Genomic DNA, 18,574 nt, shown 5'->3' on the forward strand with positions numbered 1-18,574 from the left:
AGAAGGCACACACAGGCAAAAACTTTCAGCCCAGGGGTTCACATGGGGTGGGCTGGTCTGCCTTTGTTGCTGAGGTTTAATCTTTTTCCCAATGTGCTGACTCAAAGAAATACTTGATCCAGAGGGACCCTCGCAGACACACCCTCGCTCTTAGACACCTCTGTTTCTAAAGGCTCTTCGCGATCACCCTAAATTGGGGAAAGGGAAGGGGGTGTTGGCCAGGGCCGAGGCACTCACCTGTCCCGCTGTGTCATAGAGTCCCAGGAGGTACTGCTTGCCCCCCACGGTGACGCTAACTGCAAGGGCAGAAGTGGGGGCGGGGAGAGAAGCTCAATTACCTAGACTCTGGGGCAATTCTGTTTCCCACCAGGACCCTCCCGTCCCAAACCAGCGCTCGCAGGCGGGAGCTCCCAGGGAGATGCCACCCCTTTCCCTAGGCTCACAGTGAACTGGGGGTGAGGCTGGGATGAAGTGGCCCCAGCTGCCCACTCCCTTCTCCCAAGTCCCGTAGCCACGTTTCCCCCTCGGGGTTTGAGACTGTTGGGAAGGCGACTGTAGGAAGGTCAAGGAGGTCGGCCCGGAGCACCGAGGGGGTTGGGAAGTGCCGGGCGCCGGGACGCGGGACGCGGGACTGGGCACAAGGATTGCGGGGGCGGGGTGGGAAGAGGGGTGGGTCCAACTGGCAAGGGGGCTGCCCGAGGGATAGCCCGGGGGTGGGGCCGGGCGCCCAGTGGAGGGCGCGGCGGGGGAGGGGCGGGGAGCGCACGCAGGGGAGGCGGCGAGGGGGCTCATCCAAAGTTGCTCCAAAGTTCCCGGCCTGGGGAGCTGCCCCTTAGTCAGCACTTCCGAAGCTTACCTGCGTAGTGGTCGAAGACGGTGGGCACGTACTCCTCCGGGAAGGCGTCGTTGGCATAGCTCATGAGTAGGCACGTCTTGCCCACCGCCCCGTCACCGACCACCACGCACTTGAGCATCAGCGCGCCGGGCCCGTGAGCCATGCTGCGGCCGGCCGGCCTCCGGGCATGGTCCCCCCGGAGCCCCCGCCCCGGCCCCGGTCTTAGCCCCAGCCCGCCTGGGGGGTCCGCCGCCGCCGCCGCTCAGCGCAGCAGGGCCGACCCCCCGGCCCCATGCAGCGGCTCCCCCCGCCCAAGGGGAGGGGGCGACGGGCCCGGGGCGCTGCCGCCGCCTCGCTCGCTGCCCGGATCCCCGCCCGGGCCCCGGTCGCCGCGCCCGCCCGCTGCCCCCGCCGTTCGGCGCCCGCGCCCTCTCCCCGGCCCGGCCTCCCCAGGAGGATCCACTGGATCATAAGACTGGCCGGCCCCGGGGGAGACGGCAACTTTGGGGAGGGCAGCGGAGGGGAGGGGCCAGGCGGCTCACCCCGCCCCGCGCCGGGCCGGGGCCCCCTCCCCGCTGGGCCCCGGAGGAGGGCGGGCCCAGGCGCCTCCCCCGACTGCGGGCGGCCAGCCTCGCGCCCCCGCCCGCCGGCTCCGGAGCCCCGCGCCCCGCCCGCAGCCGCCGCTCTGCCCTGCCGGCTCACCCTAGCTTGGCTCCGCGCGGGGGCTGCGGGGAGGGGGCGTGGAGGAGGAGCCGAGGAGCCGCGTAGCGGGGAGGAAGGTGAGACTGGGGGAGGGGGCGAGAGACCCGCGCTCGGGCGGAGCCGAGGGCTCCTCGCGAAAGTGCCCGCAGCGCCCAGAAGCGTCCCAAGGCCCCGAAGCTGGGAGAAGACGTGGAGCCCTCTTGGGGGGCCACGACGACTTTTATGATGACGCAATAGTCGTGCAAAATTATTCATATATATTTAAACTCCACCCGGAAGGCAGGATCCATTCTATTAGCCTCTAAATGCACAATAGAACGAGAAATCGGGAAGGAAGAAAGGCCCAGAGAGTTTGGGAGAAAAAAAAATCGCACGGGGGTGACGGGGGAGGGGTGGCGGTAGTCCTGAGCTGGAAAGTAGGAACTCCTGAATTGAGGCTTGGTTTCCACTCCTTCCCCTCCACCAACCCAACCCATGCTGTCCACATCAGAGTTTGAATCATTTGCTATGAAACTGGTGACTAAGGGAGTTACAGCATCTTGAACCACTGACGCACTCCCCACCCCCCACCCCCCACAACTAGCCAGAAAAGGTAGACTGGGCGACTCTGGATGCTGCGGGTGTACCTGTGCTCCCCCTAGAGGCGACATTCTCTGAGGCCCCTTTACAGTCCCAGTATCCCTCGAAGGTGTTAGGCTGGGATCCCTGAGGAGTGATACACCCCAGAGCTCAAAGACGTGGCCAGTGAGCCAGGCGACAACCCCTACCCTCCCGCCTGGACGAAGCTTGGAAACACCCATCTGTTCACTGGCCAAAAGTGCTGCTTCTAAGTTTAGGCCTCGGAGGAGAGGGGAGGCGGGGATGATACACTCCACGTTGACACCACACCCTCCCTCCCCTTGCTGACGCGAGATAAATCTCTTCCTGTCATCAGTTCACAGGATCATAAAACGCTGTGTTGAGGGGCACCGCAGAGGTCAACCATACGGTCTCCCTGAGATCTCTGAGATCTCTCTCAGAGTGTAGGTAAGCAAATTGAGACGCAGACAGGTGAAGTGGTTATCCCAAAGGTCTTCACCTCTTTCCAGCATTCAGGTTCTGGGTACACACCGTGGGAAATGCTCAGTTAGTTATGTACTCATGCCATGCTTCCGAGGCCTCAACTCTCAAATCCCAAATCTGATTTCCATTGTCCTGAAAGACATCCTGGCTTTTCAGAAGTTTCTTGTGGAGTCCCACTGGATGTCTCACCAGACCCCCTGCATCGTGTTTGAGTGTGAGTACGTACATTGCCAGCTACTTTAGATCATGCAGTCAATCTGAAAGACACTTTATATGTACTGAATGCCTGGTTAAGGAAGGCAGTTCAGTGTCTTGAAGTCAGATCTCGGTTCAAGGCCAGTCTCTGCCACTTCCTTCGAGAGGGGAAGAAAGGAGGACTTGCCTCCTTTGCCTGCAGGACCACTTCTTCAGGCAGCATTTGCTGGGACTAGAATTCTGAAAGGAGTCTGTTGAGAGAGGTTAAGGAGCTACTGCATACTCTCAGCCGAGAGAGGACATTTGGTTCCAACTCTGACAGTAGTCAATCCTAAAGGAAATCAATCCTGAATATTCATTGGAACGACTGATGCTGAAGCTGAAACTCTAATACTTTGGCCACCTGGTGCGAAGAATTGACTCATTGGAGAAGACCCTGATGCTGAGAAAGACAAAGGCAGGAGGAGAAGGGGATAGCAGAGGATGGATGATTGGACTCAATGGACATGAGTCTGAGTAAGCTCCGGGAGTTGGTGATGAACAGGGAAGCCTGGCATGCTGCAGTCCATGGGATTGCAATGAGTCAGACACGATTGAGCGACTGAACTGACTGACAGTAGTTGGCAGTGTGACCTCGAGCATGCCACCCCTCTTCTCGGGGCCTCAGGTTTCTTACCTATAAACGTGAGCTTGTCCATAGGGTGTGATCAAAGCTCACCTTTGACAACTCTAGAGCTCTTCACAATGTGCTCTGAAAGATCCTGGTAAAGGCTTTGGGCCAGTTGCTAGAGACATGGGGAAGGCTTTTATGAGGGATAATGAGGTCTGTTCCAGGACTGGGAGGATGGAGGTTTCCTCCATTCAAGACTCCAGCCTCTCAGTTCTTTTGCTGCTTTTCAGAAGGGCAGATATTTACTGGGGATCCAGGGAGCTGGATGATTAGCTCCAGAACCTTGACAGATGGAAGGGTCTCCAGGTTCTGGATCCTTTGGGAGAAGTTCTGGGAATATCAGGACATTCCAAGTGGGGAACTGATGTCAGATGAATCATGCAATGATGACTTAATTGATGATGGTGACCTCATCCCTTTGGCCCATAGAAAAGCCAAAACAGACTGCCAGGAGTACTTCGAGCTCTGGGTTGATTCCACCAGTTGTATATGGAGTAGGAGGCAGAGGGGAGTATTATCCCAGATGCCCAGGTCAGCACACTGATAGGTTAGCTAGAAGGACCAAACAGATCTCAACAGATAAGTACTATATAATGTGTTCAGTGCTGTGGTAGGGGATGAAGAACAGTCTTTAGGAAGTGCAGGGAGGCTGTTAGTACCTAGCTCTGGGTGTGCAGAAGGGTGTCATTGGCCTGGGGTTTAATAGGAGTAAAATAAGATAAGAATGCCTGGGAAAGACACAAAGAAGGAACAGCACACGTCTTGGGAATGGTGAGCCATGTAGGGTGGACAGAATGCAGGATTAGTGGTGTGAAAGAACTGATTTGTATTTAATTGAGAACTGTGTGATACCACCAGGCCATGGGCCTCTGGATGCCACGTTAAGGGCATGCAGGGCCAACCTGGGCTGGGCAGTCTGTGCACTGCACCAAGGCAAAGGGAGAAATATGATATCCAGAAAGGCCCACGTGATACCCACAAAGCCATCACCCTGGCCAAAGGATGTGTACGTGGGAAGAAGGGGCACTTTTTTTAATCACAGAGGCAACTTCTGCTTACCAGACCTGTGCCTGTGGGGTGGCATCCACCCGCAGAGGCACATCTTTTTTATTTGTTATTGTTGTTTATTCACTAAGTCGTGTCAGACTCTTTGCAACCCTGTGGACTGCAGCATGCCAGGCTTCACTGTTCTTCACTGTCTCCCAGAGTTTGCTCAAACTCATGTCTGTTGAGTCAGTGATGCCATCCAACCATCTCATCCTCTGTCATCCCCTTCTCCTCCTGCCTTCCATGAGTTGGCTCAGGGTCTTTTTCCAATGAGTTATTTCTTCGCATCAGGTGGCCAAAGTACTGGAGCTTCAGCTTCAGCATCAGTCCCTCCAATGAATATTCAGGGTTGATTTCCTTTAGGATCGACTGGTTTGATCTCCTTGCTATCCAGCCAAAGGCACTAGCTGGGTAAACAGTGACTCTGATAGTAAGGATGTGATGAGGGAGGAAAGGAGGATTTGCTGTGTGCTGCCACTATGTACTGTGCCCAGGCACTGTCCTGGGTATTTGCTGCTCATTTCATAGGTCATCCTATTACACCCCCAAAATAACCACACAAGATAAAATTCATAGAGAATACCTCTTGGCTTCCCTATCCAAAACAACACCCTTTGCGTGTGTTACATGTTCTTTCTGTGATCATGTGGTTTATTTTCTTTTTAAAAACATTTACCTGTTGGTTTATTTGGCTGATCCAGGTCTTAGTTGCAGCATGCAGGGTCATTTAGTTGTGGCATGCGATCAAACCCAGGCTCCCTGCATTGGGAACGTGGAGCCTTAACCCCGGACCACCAGGGAAGTTCCAATCATATGGTTAAATGGTAGATGCCCTCTTCTTACACATCCCGTCCTTGACCTCCATTGATTAGCCCTGGGCACCTGACGCCAGATGGGATGACCAGAACCCTCCTTGAGAAGTTTGAATTTGGGATTCAAAACTGGTACTAACTAAACTGGAAGATAAGAGCCTAAAGGCAGTGGGTCATTCCTGCTTCATGTTTCAGACATTTACAAAATAGTCAACCCAAGGAAATGAAGCAACAATGCACAGAGAAACAAAAATGCAGAGAGATGCTCTCCACCCATCCCCCTTAAAAGTGGCGGGGATGACACAGGATATTTGTGAGTTCCTGATTCTGGGTATCCCTGAAACTCTGTTGTATACTACTGGGCTTCAGTTGGTCACTTAATAAGTCCTCCTTTCCTTTTTGCCTAGATGGTGTAGATTGGTTTTCTGTCACTGGTAACTAAAGGAATCTTGTCTATGATAGTATTATCATTACAGTCAAGATAGATGATGTGCAGAGAAATTAAGACATTTACTCAAAGTCATGTAGCTGCTAAGTGGCAGAGCTGGCTTTCAAAATAATTGGTCTGAGCTCATGCTATTTCCCGTGTTCCACAGGAGGGAGGTGTTAAAAGTTTTCAGTTGGAAATGACAAGTTTAGAGCTGTCTTTTGAGACGATCACTCTGGGAGTGGTGTAGAACATGGATTTAGAAGGAACCAGAGTGAAGGCAGAGAAAGTAAGGTCTGGATCAGGCATGGCTATGAAAATGAAGAGGAAGCAGGATGTTTCGATGACCATGTTCACAGGGCTTGGTAACACAGAGAAGGGCTGGGATACTCTGAGGTGTCTATGTTATGATTCCACTGACATATCCCTTCTCTCTCTTTCTTTCAAATCTTCTCTGTTTTATCCTCTTTACTTCTTTGGGTTTCTTCCTAACTTTTCAAAACTTACCAATCTCCTCTTGGTGATTAAAAATGTGACCAACTGCCTAAATCAAGCGGAGAGTAGGACTCCAGAAGGACACTAAGTTTCTAAAATGTGTTCGCTTTCTGTTATTTTGTTTGTGTCCCCTCACATTTACTCCAGAAACGGACAACTGGATTCCAGTAGATCATTTGGTTGTTATGACGCTTTGGGTTCCAAGTAATAGGAAAGTCAACCCCAAATGGTTTCAACAGCAAAGGGAATGTATGGACTTCTTTGACTGAAACAACCAGAAGTAGCTCAGGCTTCAAGTATGGCTTGATCAAAACCCTGAATCTATTTTTTTCCTGCACTTCTCTCAGTTTTTCTCTTCTCTCTGGGTCAGCATCCTACTTAGGTTGCTTTCTCTCTTGAAAACAAAATGGTTATACCATGTCCAGGCATTACCACCCAAATACCACACTGCCCAGCAGGAGAGAGAGCTTCTCTTGATTCACTTAATACACAAAATTCTCGAACTTCCTCTCATCAGATTAGCTGAGTTCATCACAGTGGCCAGCAGAATGTCAAATGCTCATTGCCTTAGGCCAGGGCTACTGGCTGTCCCGGAAACCATTGCTGGGACAGGGGCTTGGAACTATCCTTATTAGGCCTGTCAGGGCCCACCCCAAAGCCAGAGTTTTATTCCCCCTCAAATTCTATGTTTCCTGCACAGTGGACAGCAGGCATGGGGGGTAATATATGCTGGGGAGGCAACCAACAATACCTATTACCCCTGGATTGTTGCCAACAGTCAAAGTTTCAAGGTCTCCCCAAAGCTATACTAGAAATAAAGAAAAAGCAAATTTCAAGGGAAGAGGTAAGTGAGAAGAATCCAAGTCAAATCTGTGATTTGTTTTACATTTCAGTCAGTTGATTTGTCAGTACATGAATCCAAGCTTGGTGTGAGTCCCTCATTCTTGGCTGATGGTAGGTAGTCCTTTCCCTCTTCAGACTTCCTTCTTAGAGTTATTGGCAAGGAGGTAAAATGGTAGTCATTCTTTTACATGGTCCCTTCTGCTCTTTTGTTTATTTGGCTGCACTTGTTCTTCGTTGCAGCACACTGGATCTTCGATCTCTGTCGCAGCCCTCAAGATCTTTAGTTGGCAGTATGTGGGATCTAGTTCCCTGACCAGGGATCGAACCCAGGCCCCCTCCATTGGAAGCCCAGAGTCTTAGCCACTGGACCACCAAGAAAGTCCCTCCTCTGCTCTTCAGTTATGCTTCTTTCCTCCGTACTTGCCCAGTCTCTTCAGACTGCAGCCTCTTCACTCCCCAGGGCTCTCCTGCTTCCCACACCCCGCCTGGCCCACCTTTGGAGCATCACACCGTATGACGTACCTATTCTTTTTCTTCCTCCCACTAAAACCTCCCGTCTGCATCCTTTTCTCTTAGGGCTGAGATGTAATCTATTACACTATTTTTTAGCTGAGATGTTAATGGCTTAAACACTGCAACAATTTCTTAAAGGTCAGTGGTTCCTGATGATCAGAATGATTTAAAAAATCCAAAACATCTCGGTCACTTGATTTCATTTCTAGTTATGTTTCTAGAATACATCTAGATCTCCTTTTTTCCAATTCATTACATATCAGAAACTCAGAAGTAAATTCCAACCTCTGAGAATTTTAGCTCAAGCACCCTTAATAATGTTTTCCCATCTTCATTTCTAACCATCTTTTGCTGCAGCCTAGGTCAGGAGACCAGTCACTACAACAGATAGCATTACCACCACTGCTGAATCATAGAAAAGGACCCTTCATAGAGGCTGCTGGTACAGAATACTTCTGTGATCTGGGAGTGGCCACCTCCTGTAAGGTCCAAAGGAGGCCAGATCATAGATCTATCTTCCAGAAATGAAATTACTGATTTTATTCCAGGCTTCAGTTCTAACAGTGCCAGAAAACCATCCAAGATTTGTTGATGGTTATTTTTCCATAGTGTATCCTGTGGTCACTGAGTGTTATAGGCACATTTTGAATTTGGGGAATCTTCCACTTTGTAAGTCTTGGTGGGAAGAAAAGGATCACTCTTGTGGAAGCTGTTACAGACTCTTGCTTTCCTTGTCAGACTCAAGAGCTGGAGTGACTACAGTTAAATACAGAGCACACTCTTGCAGCTTTGGTGCTGGGCCCACAACTCAGTGCTGAATACAGGAAGTGGCACATAGGGTGGGTGGTGTTGTTGGTTGTGGTGTAATTGAGTTCCTGGTGCAGAAGTGACTACTGTATACACTATCTAGAATCTGTTGGCAGCAACAATATCAGAAGTGGTTTTCTCATCAGAGCAGGTCCTGAGGCATATGTTGGGCGTGGTTCCTGTACAGACAGTCCTGAGCAGCTCCTCTAGCCTGCCACTATCCTGTGAGCCATGCATGATCCTTAAAATTTCTGTTCTGTTAACCACTTCCAGCTTCTGTTCCTCACAACTCCAGCCTCCTGAGAAGACATTGGAGGACTGGATCGCTATATTCAATGTGCTGCATGCAGTGCGAGCAGAGATTCCAACTTCTACCATACCTAAATCCCTGTTTTCAGATATTGAATGTAGCTCAGGCCTGTGATTTCTGAAAGCAAGGAACGAATGAGGCAAACTCTACTATTACCCTTTCTGCTGGAATCACTTTCTGAATCGCAGTGCACAGCTGAACCAAAGTGGACCTTAGTGGTCTTGCTAAGTTGAGACTTTTCAAGACTGAGTAGTGTTCTCTTGAGTCTGTTGCTCATGCTAAGTTGCTCATTGTTCAGTTGCTAAGTGGTGTCCGGCTCTGCGAACACATGAACTGCAGCAAGCCAGGCTTCTCTGTCCTTCAGTGTCTCCCAGAGTTTGCCCAAACTCTTGTCCATTAAGTCGGTGATGCCATCCAACAATTGCATCATCTCTTGCTCCCTTCTCCTCCTGTCCTCAATCTTTCCCAGCATCGGGGTCTTTTTCCAACAAGTCAGCTCTTTGCATCAGGTGGCCAAAGTATTGGACCTTCAGCTTCAGCATCAGTCCTTCCAATGAATATTCAGGGTTGGTTTCCTTTAGGATTGACTGGTTTGATCTCCTTGTTGTCCAGAGGACTCTTAAGAGTCTTCTCCAGCACCACAGTTTGAAAGCATCAATTCTTTGGCACTCGGCCTTCTTTATGGTCCAACTCTCACGTGACTACTGGAAATAGTATAGCTTTGACTATACAGGCCTTTGTCAGCTGAGTGATATCTCTGCTTTTTAGTACGCTATCGAGGTTTGTCATCACTTTCCTTCCAAGGAGCGTCTTTTAATTTCATGGCTGCAGTCATGTTCTGCAGTGACTTTGGAGCCCAAGAAAATAAAATCTGTCACTGTTTCCACTCATGTGCAGGCACAGAGTGAAACGCCCTAGGGAATTAAATTCTTATTGAGCTCTGTGTTCCAAGTATGTGGGTGGAACAGGAGGAGGTGTCTCCCTGCAGCAACCACTGCAGCACCTCTTCACATTCCTCTCTCCTCCATCTGAAAAAGAGTTGCAGATCCCTAGGATTGTGAGTTCATACAGAAGACCCTTTCCTCACTATCCATCCATTTATCTATGAGTCCAGCAGATAATGCTTAAATGCTATGTCCTGGACTCTGTTGCTGTTCAGTCGCTAAGTTGTGTCCGATTCTTTGCGACCCCATGAACTGCAGCTCACCAGGCTTTCTTGTCCTTCACTGTGTCCTCGAGTTTGGTTAAACTCATGTTCATTGAGTCGGTGACGCCATCCAACCATCTCATCCTCTGTTGCCTCCTTCTCCTCCTGCCCTCAGTCTTTCCTAGAATCCGGGGCTTTTCCAGTGAGCCAGCTCTTTGCATCAGGTGGCTTGGAGCTTCAGCATCAGCATCAGTCCTTCCAGTGAATATTCAGGGTTGATTCCCTTTAGTATTGACTGGTTTGATCTCTGGGCAAAGTGTTAAGATGAGTGCAGAGGGGGTCAGAAAGAGCACTTTTCCCAACTATGTCATATGGAAGTCCCTGTGCACCATGAGGAACACAGTTGGTGGATGCACTGTCTTCCTTGCAAACCAGTAGCTCCCCTGCTTCTGGGCTTGAGCTGTGCCTCTTAGCAGAGGTGAAGCCAGTCAGGACCTATAGCAGCAAGCGTTAAGTCAATACTAGATGAGCATTTGGCATCTGAATGCATCCCCTGAACTGGGGACTGGTAGCAAACACTGCTTCTGATGTTCCTGAACAAGCAGAGCATCTGCTCTTTCTAGCTTGTCCCTGACTGTGGCCCACCAGCTGGAGACTTGGCCAGCCAGCTCCCTCGGAAAAGCTTGTGTCCTGGGGCTCCTGGATGACCTCAAGCCCACCCTCCACTTGCCTGGAGGCTTTCTAGGGCTCTGACTGCTGGCCTGCTCCTACCTCAAGGCAGCTTGAGGTTCTGGGATGGGCAGGATGATTGGGGTGGTGTTTTGTGAATGAGGACACCTGTGGTTCAGCTAGCATTTAACACAGCTTCGTAACTCCTCACTGCATTTGGCTTTCACAGAATTCCTCATTAACACCCTCTCTGTAAACAGATGAGGCTTTGTGTCTTTATCCAGAGGGAGTTCAAACAGATTGTGAGCCTTTATCCAGATCACCCAGCCTGTGAGTGACATCAGGATTGAAACTTTTAGCTCTGATGCTCCATCCATTGCACTTCTCTTGAACCAGTTATGACCCATGGGGGCATCCAGGACGGAGAGAGGCTTCTTCAGGGGCAGCCTGGTTCCTACCCTCAGTTACCATCCCATGATGTCCTGTGACTGCTCAGCCCCTGGGACTCAGTAGATATTAGCCCCTGGGGCTCAGTAGATACTAGCCATGTAAGTTGCTCATGCTTCCCAGGTGGCTCAGTGATAAAGACTCTGCCTGCCAATCCAGGAAGACACAGGAGACCCAGGTTCATGCCCTGAGTCAGAAAGATTCCCTGGAGGAAGAAATGGCAACCCACTCCAGAATTCTTGCCTGAAAATTCAATGGACAGAGGAGCCTGGCAGGCTATAGTACGTGGGCTCACAAAAAGTTGGATAGGACTGAGTGACCATGCTCCTCTGGCTCCTCATGTAGCCAGAATCTCAGACCACTTCCACCCACCCCCATCCCCAGTTAGAAGAGACGTGTTTTGGGGATGAATACTTTCGTAAATCGATTGAGGGAGAATTTCCAGGGTCTGCTTGAGTAACACTGGTGCTTTCTAAGGAGGTTGGATTCAATTAATGTGAGGTCAGAGTTTTTTGTTGTTGTTTTGTTTTTAAAAGTACTATTTATTTGGCTGTACCAGGTCTTAGTTGCCGTATGTGGGATCTAATTCCCTGACCAGGAATCAAACCCAAGTCCCCTGCACTGGGAGCACAGAGTTTTAGCCACTAGGCCATCAGGAAAGTCCGGAGGTCACTGTTGTTCAAATGTTTTGTATGTTAAATCACAGTTAACAAATTTTCATTGTGCATCAGAATACGTATGTACGTATGCATCATATATATGACAAAAATTTGACAAACAACACTTAAGCTCATGACCTGTAATGAATTTTGAATTTTCTATTCCTTTTGGTTTCACAGCCCACACTTTGGAAAACCCTATCTAGGAGCTGGCTACCTGGCTGGCAACTGGAGTGCTCAGGACCGCAGTGACAAGAACTCCTATAACTAAACAATAAAAACGACCTGGTTTTTTAAGTGGGCCTGAATAGACATTTCTCCAAAGAAAATACACAAATGCCCAATAAGCACATGAAAAGATGTTCACCCTCACTAATCATTAGGAAAATGCAAATCAAAACTATAATGAAGAGTACCACCTCACACCCATTAGGAAGGCTTTTGATAAAAACACAGAAAATAAATATTGGTGAAGATATGAGGAAATTGAAACCCTTGTTGCATTGTTGAGGGGAATATAAAATGGTGGAACCACTGTGGAAAATGGCACAGTTTCCTCAAAAAAGTAAAGCATTGCCATGTGATCTAGCAATTCCCTTTCTAGGTAAATACCTATAATAATTGAAGGCAAGGAGTGGAACAGATATTTGTACACCCACACTCAGAGGAATGTTATTCATAATAGCAAAAAGGTAGAAGCAACCCAAATGCCACTGACGACTGAGCAAAATGTGATAGATACATACAATGGAATGTTATTCAGACTTACAAAGGAAGGAAATTCTGACAAGTGCTACAGTATGTATAAACCTTGAAAATATTTTTCTAAGTGAAATAAGTCAGTCACAAAGGACAAATGATCCCACTTACAAGAGGTTTCAAGAGTGGTCAACTCTAGAAAAATGAGCATCAAAGAACTCATGCTTTTGAAATGTGATGTTGGAGAAGACTCTTAAGAGTCCCTTTGACTGCAAGGAGATCAAACCAGTCATTCTTAAAGGAAATCAGTCCTGAATATTCATTGGAAGGACTGATGCTGAAGCTGAAGCTCCAATACTTTGGCCACCTGATGTGAAGAACTGACTCCTTGAAAAAGATCCTGGTGCTTGGAGAGATTGAAGCCTGGAGGAGAAGGGGATGACAGAGGATGAGATGGTTGGATGGCATCACTGACTCGATAGACATGAGTTTGAGCGTGCTCCGGGAGCTGGTGATGGACTGGGAAGCCTGGTGTGCTGCAGTCCACGGGGTTGCAAAGAGTCAGACAAGCCTAAGCGACTGAACTGAACTGAACTGAGGGTGGTCAAATGCATAGAAACCCAAAGTAGTGTGATGGTTGCCAGGAAATGCGGGAGAAAGGAATGAGGAGTTAGTGTTTGATGGGTACAGCATTCTGGAGATGATTGGTGATGTCTTTCACACAACAATGTGAATGTATTTAATGCCATTGAACATTACTTAGTGGTTAAAATGACAAAAATTTGTTACATATATTTTACCACAATAAGACAAAGAAAAAAGATAAAAGGATTTTACTTTTCAAATGGGATTTCCAGCTTCTCTAAAATATGAGAACTTGTGCCCCCAAGTCCCCATTTCCAAAAGACTCAGAAGTCTGGGCCCTTTAGGCTGGGATGAGACTGAGGGGTTTTGTTTCGGAGGTGGGGGGAAGCCACCACTGAAAACCTTTAGCCATGCAACTTTGTAGCACATTGCTCTTTCTGAGAACTGGACTCCTTTGAAGTAACCTTCCTGCAGATGTGTGAAAAGGAGAAACTAAGTTGTAAATTCTTAATTTATATTATTTGGGGAAGAAATGTCTCTGACCCCACCTGATTCTCTCCTTTATATTACCTGCCTGCCTCTGTGGGCATTAGCTTTCTCCAGTCCCAACCACAGCGTGCTTTGCCACTGGGATGGAGTTCTTAGATTAAAACTGTATGTGTCCCCTTAGTTATCAGCAACTGAAGCAGAGATAAAGCTTTGTGGACACCTGATTTCCTCTCTGAGGGTCGGGTCTTTTAATTCCTCTCCTTTAATTCCAAGCCAGATGAACTCTCTGGCTGTTGCTCTCTCTACCCGCAGCTGGCTCTGGAAGGAACAGTGGGCGTCACACCTGCATTCCCACATCTTCACACTGAGTTGAGCAGCTCAACCCTGTGGGCGGAGCTTCGGCAGGTGCTGCCAGGGCCAGACCCTGAGTCTTCAAACCTGCCACCTCTGTACCACATCTCCTCCCACCTCTGTTCTCATGTTCTTGTCCAAGCCCTCATCCGTGCAGTCTTGACCTGACATTTACTTAAAGCCAGACTCTCCAGCTTTCACCACCACCAGGCTAATCTTTCTAAACCCAGGTTTGGCCAAGTTACATCCCTACTCAAAACCTTTAATGGGTCTCCTTAGCCTCATGTCCCAGCCCTCAGTCTGACATTTCAAATCTTCCCCAATTGAGCTCTGACTTTCTAGACATCGCTCACTCCCACTGCCACTGGAGGCCTGTCTGCTGCTGCTGATCCAATCTGTTCTTTGCGCTCAGACCTCCTACACATTCCCAGCACAGTGCCTCTGCCCACAGCGTTCTCCCTGTCTAAACACTCTCACTTTATCTTCCTGCTTTTCAAAAGTGTCTGTCTTTCAATGCCCATCTGTGCTTCTCCCTCGTAGGTTGACCCTTTGCCCAGAGGACCACTCCTTCTACTGAAGTCTGCAGTCACTCAGCCTGTGTCCTCTCCTTGCTCTTATTCCTTCCTATGTTGGGCCCAGGTACCTTTCCACGTTTCTGAACCAGAGTCCTTCTGGAAACCCCAAGGCACTGCTTCGAGTCAGGTATCCCTAACAACTTGATTGATTCTTATCTATTTGGAAAACCCTCCTTCATGAATATTACCAACTTGCTACCTTTTCCAAGTGGTGGTGATGGTTTAGTCACTAAGTTGTATTTGACTCTTGAGACCCCGTGAACTGTAGCCCGCCATGCTCCTCTGTCCATGGAATTCTCCAGGCAAGAATACTGGAATAGGTTGCCATTTCCTTCTCCAAGGGATCTTCCTGACCCAGGGATAGAACCTGGGTCTCTTACATTGCAAGTGGATTCTTTATCAATTGAGCTACCAGGGAAGTGACCTGCATCTAAAGCATTTGTTGTTACTAATGGTGTGTTTCAAACCACCCACTGCATAGTTTAATGGTTGCAGAGCAATTTATTATAAAAGAGCCCATGGTGAACTTGGGAGCAGGGGCAGTTTAGGCATTGGATCCCTTCATTTGCTTAGCCTTTTTTTTAACTCTATATTTATTTGGCCATGTCAGGTCTTAGTTGTGGCATGTGGGATCTTTAATTGCAGTGTATGGGATCTAGTTCCCAGATCTGGGATCGAACCCTGGCCCCCTGCATTGGGAGCTTGGAGTCTTAGCCAGTGGACCACCAGCGAAGTCCTCACCTAGCTATCTTAGAGCTGCTGATTGCTAACAGGCCACCCTGTAGTGTGACTTCCTGTTGACCTGTTGGTCCCCTCTATGACATCATGGGCTTGGGAGGCAGGGCTGGTGTTTGCTTGTTCTCTATCTCTAGTGCCTACGTGGTGCCTGGCATGTAGTAGATGTTCAGCAAATATTTGTCCAAAGACAGAAAAGGGGACACCCCCTTTCCACATATTAAATATTTTAAACCCCCCAAAGGAGTCCTTATTTTTCTAAATTTCCTCACCTACTTCCTGGGCCCTGCAAGTTGCCCCGTGCACCCTTCCCTTGCTCACTGTTTGTCTTTAAACCAGGGAGCCCAGACCTGGACACATGACCCCTCAGACTTAGAAATCCCAGCTGGAATGAGGAACGGTAGCATCAGCATCTGGACAGGGCTCCAGGTTGACAGACACATTTGGCCCCCCGAGCATGCCTGCCTCCCCTCCTCCCTCTCGCGGTGACGAGGATTCTCCAAGGTGCACACAGGCTCCTGTAGGTGAGGACTGGCAAAGAGAGATTTCCAAGCCCACACTTCTCTAAGAACACCTCTTATGCCGATGAATATAAAGTCATCAGTTTTGAAATGTCTTCTTCCCCAAGGTCTTAAGGAGGGGTTAATGGGGGTGCTGGTAATGTCCTTGTGCTTGACCTGGGTGCTGGTTACTGCATGTTTGCCTCATAATAATTTATTAAGCTATATACTTTTCTGAATGTGTGTTATAATTCACGGTTAAAAAAAAAAGTACTTCCCCCACCCCGGCCTCAAGCCTTTAATCCAATCGATTCATGTTTAACGAGTGCCTGTCTGCATCCAACCCCTGCTAGAGAAGGAGATTTTTGTCCTCAAGGAATTTCCTGGAGGAAGCAAGGTAACTGGAGCATCAAAAGACTGTGAATTATATCTGGAAAATAGGCCATGCTGTCATTTTGAGGAGTCCAGAGGTCGAGGAGGTAGTGGGACTCACACTGGGCCGAAGATGTAGATGGGATTTAGTTAAGTGGAGGGAAGCAGAGGAAGGCTGTTTAGCTGAGGGAACTGTGTGATCACAAGCTACATGAGTTAGGTAGGGCTGAGTCTGCTGTGTCTGGGGGTCAGTGAAGAGACCTCGGTATTGAATAGTTTATGGAAGTAAGACTGTCTTGAGAGCTTTAGGTGCTGTCCCCTACCAAGCATGGGCAGGACAGATGCCACTTACAGTGCAAGCCTGCCTCGTGGGACAGGAGAGTCCTGTGCCCCCGTGCAAGAGCAGACATGTATGTTTCATATTTCTTAGCTCCTTTTCATTGTTTTGTTTGAGCCACAGGCTCATGTGAGTTCATAATCCCCATCCCAGACAGACTGGAAGTTACATCAGCCAGATGCATTATATGGGCAGCCGCGTTCCTGCGGAGACACTTGCTCAACCCCTGACTTCTAGCCGTGCCCCACCCTGCAGCTGCTTTCAAGTCCCAGCACCGAGACACTGGTTAGAAGTGGGAGTCCCAGAGAAGGTATGAGAACTCAGGACTGCAGTTTCAGGGACTGTTACTGGCTGTGAGATGACTCCACCTCACCCCCAGCCCAAGAGCCCTGAAATTCCAGGACTTCACCTCCCATCACCAAGGATATGGCTGGCCACCTGAGACCATGGGTGAATATGCCATGAAGCGCTGGGAGGTTCTCAAGCTCCTTGCAGGGCTACTAAATTTCATACAAGGAAGCAAGACTAGGATGTGTTTCTACTTACCTTTTGAGAATGGAAATCAAAGCAGTCATAAGTACTCTGCACATACACAGAATGACGATGATGAGGCTTAAAGCAGAGGAGAAGAGCTAGTTATAAAGTAGTAGCAGCAGTAGTAGTGATGCTGCTGATGATGATAACTACCAAGCATGACGATTAACTGTGTGCTTAGCATTATGCTAAACACTCACTTCTTTCATTTAAGCCTCACAATAATCCTATGATGTGCATGCTATTATTATTTCCATTATACAGATGAGGAAACTGAGCCTTCAAGGCATGAGCTGATTCCCCAAAGTCATACAAATGTTAAGTGTGCAACTAGGATCTCAATTCTAGCAATCTTACTCCAGAGCCCACACTGTGGAAGCCAGTGTTGCCCCCTTTAAGCCCTGTCTGGACTTGGAGAGGATGTCCTCACTTATGGACCAGAGCATGCCAGTGCCCGTGGCCAGTGTGCCACTCTTAGAGACCATCTGGCACATTTTGTTTGCCCTGGTTTCTCACTGGACAACTTTTGCATTTGGTTTCCCATGTGACTTACATACAGAGAGAGAGGGCCATGACCTGCCAGCTTGACGGCTGTATTTTTCATTAGTAAATTAATAAACTGGCTGCTTGGGTTCACACATGTATCTGCTTCTGATGATTTGGTTAAGGTGAGCCCACCCCACTGTTGAAGCCCACATATGCCAACTTAATTGAGATTCTGGGCATGCAAGCATAGCCCCCAGCCCAGGCCTGTGTGCCAAGGAAATTCCTCTTGGCCTCCTTTTGGCGGGCTTGGCTCGCCTTCCCCAGTGACAGCCTGGCTCTTTCGATTCACATTGCCAGGTCAGACTGAGGGGGTCATCTGCAGAAAGAAGGAAGCAACAGTGCCAGGTTCCAGTGGGTGTTCCAAGCTCCACATTCCGCCTGCAGACGCCCGGCGCCAGAGCAAAGACTGGCCCTTGGCAGGGGGGCCGGTAAGGATTTGTCTGGTACATTTTTTCCTCTACACACTTAGCCTGCGACTTCCTGCATCTCCCACTCTGTCTTTCACTCACAGTGGCTCTCAAAGCTGATGATCAGAAGGGTTACCCAGAGAGCCTTAAAAAAAAATGTAATGGACTTGTCTTCTTTAGGAACAGAGAATGTTTTGTTCTGTTTACAAAAGCTCAGTTTAAGGAAAATTACATCCTAAAATAATGGAGAATGGATGGGCTAAATTATTTTCTTTTTAACTTCTGATGACAATCTGCAAAATTGAACCCAGAGTCTTGGTCTTTGTCACGAATATGGGCGTGTGTTTCCAACAAGCTTGGTGAGTGGTACATCTTTCTGGGACAGCAGTCTTCAGGTAACATAAAGTCTACCCTCTTAACAAAAAATTTAAGTGTTCAGTACAGTACTAGCTATATATATCGGATTTCTAGGACTTCTTCATCTTGTACGATTGAAACGCTATACCCATTAAACAGCAACTTCCTAATTCCGCTCCACTTAGCCCCTGGAAACCATCATTATACTTTCTGCTTCTGTGAATTTGATTACTTAAGATACCTCATTTAAGTGTAATCATGTAATATTTTTCCTGTGACTGACTTGTTTCACATTGCATAATAATGTCCTCAAGGTTCATCTATGATACAGCGTATGACAGAATTTCCTTGTCCTATTAAGGCAAAATAATATTTCATTGAATGTATATACAACCTTACCTTTATCCATTCAATCAACAATAGACATTTAAGTTGCTTCTACCTCTT

General features: G+C 48.4%; 2 protein-coding genes across 8 annotated transcripts in view; one reads left to right on the plus strand and one right to left on the minus strand.

The window, feature by feature from the left end:
• RHOQ (ras homolog family member Q) overlaps positions 1–1,211 on the minus strand; it is a 39,878-nt gene extending 38,667 nt beyond the window's left edge. Inside the window, exons 1-2 of the mRNA XM_055399139.2 lie at positions 857–1,211; positions 238–296 (exon numbers count right to left, since the gene is read on the minus strand). Of these exons, the coding sequence (XP_055255114.1) occupies positions 238–296; positions 857–998 (201 nt within the window). The 5' untranslated portion in view covers positions 999–1,211. The remainder of the gene's footprint in view (positions 1–237; positions 297–856) is intronic.
• A 276-nt stretch (positions 1,212–1,487) lies between these two features.
• Positions 1,488–18,574, plus strand: part of ATP6V1E2 (ATPase H+ transporting V1 subunit E2) — an 82,135-nt gene continuing 65,048 nt past the window's right edge. For 4 of the 7 annotated variants that reach the window (XR_016038598.1, XR_016038599.1, XM_055399135.2 and 1 more), the window contains exons 1-2: positions 1,489–1,614; positions 2,472–2,563. The gene's annotated coding sequence lies outside the window, so the exon portion shown is untranslated. Of the gene's footprint in view, positions 1,615–2,471; positions 2,564–11,820; positions 15,936–18,574 lie in introns of those variants that run through there. The other 3 variants (XR_008682379.2, XM_088841504.1, XM_055399137.2) reach the window with 3 other exon arrangements.

Source organism: Moschus berezovskii, chromosome 11, assembly GCF_049115385.1.
Source record: "Moschus berezovskii isolate FMDL1 chromosome 11, NW_MosBer_1.0, whole genome shotgun sequence".
NCBI classification, from domain to species: domain Eukaryota; kingdom Metazoa; phylum Chordata; class Mammalia; order Artiodactyla; family Moschidae; genus Moschus; species Moschus berezovskii.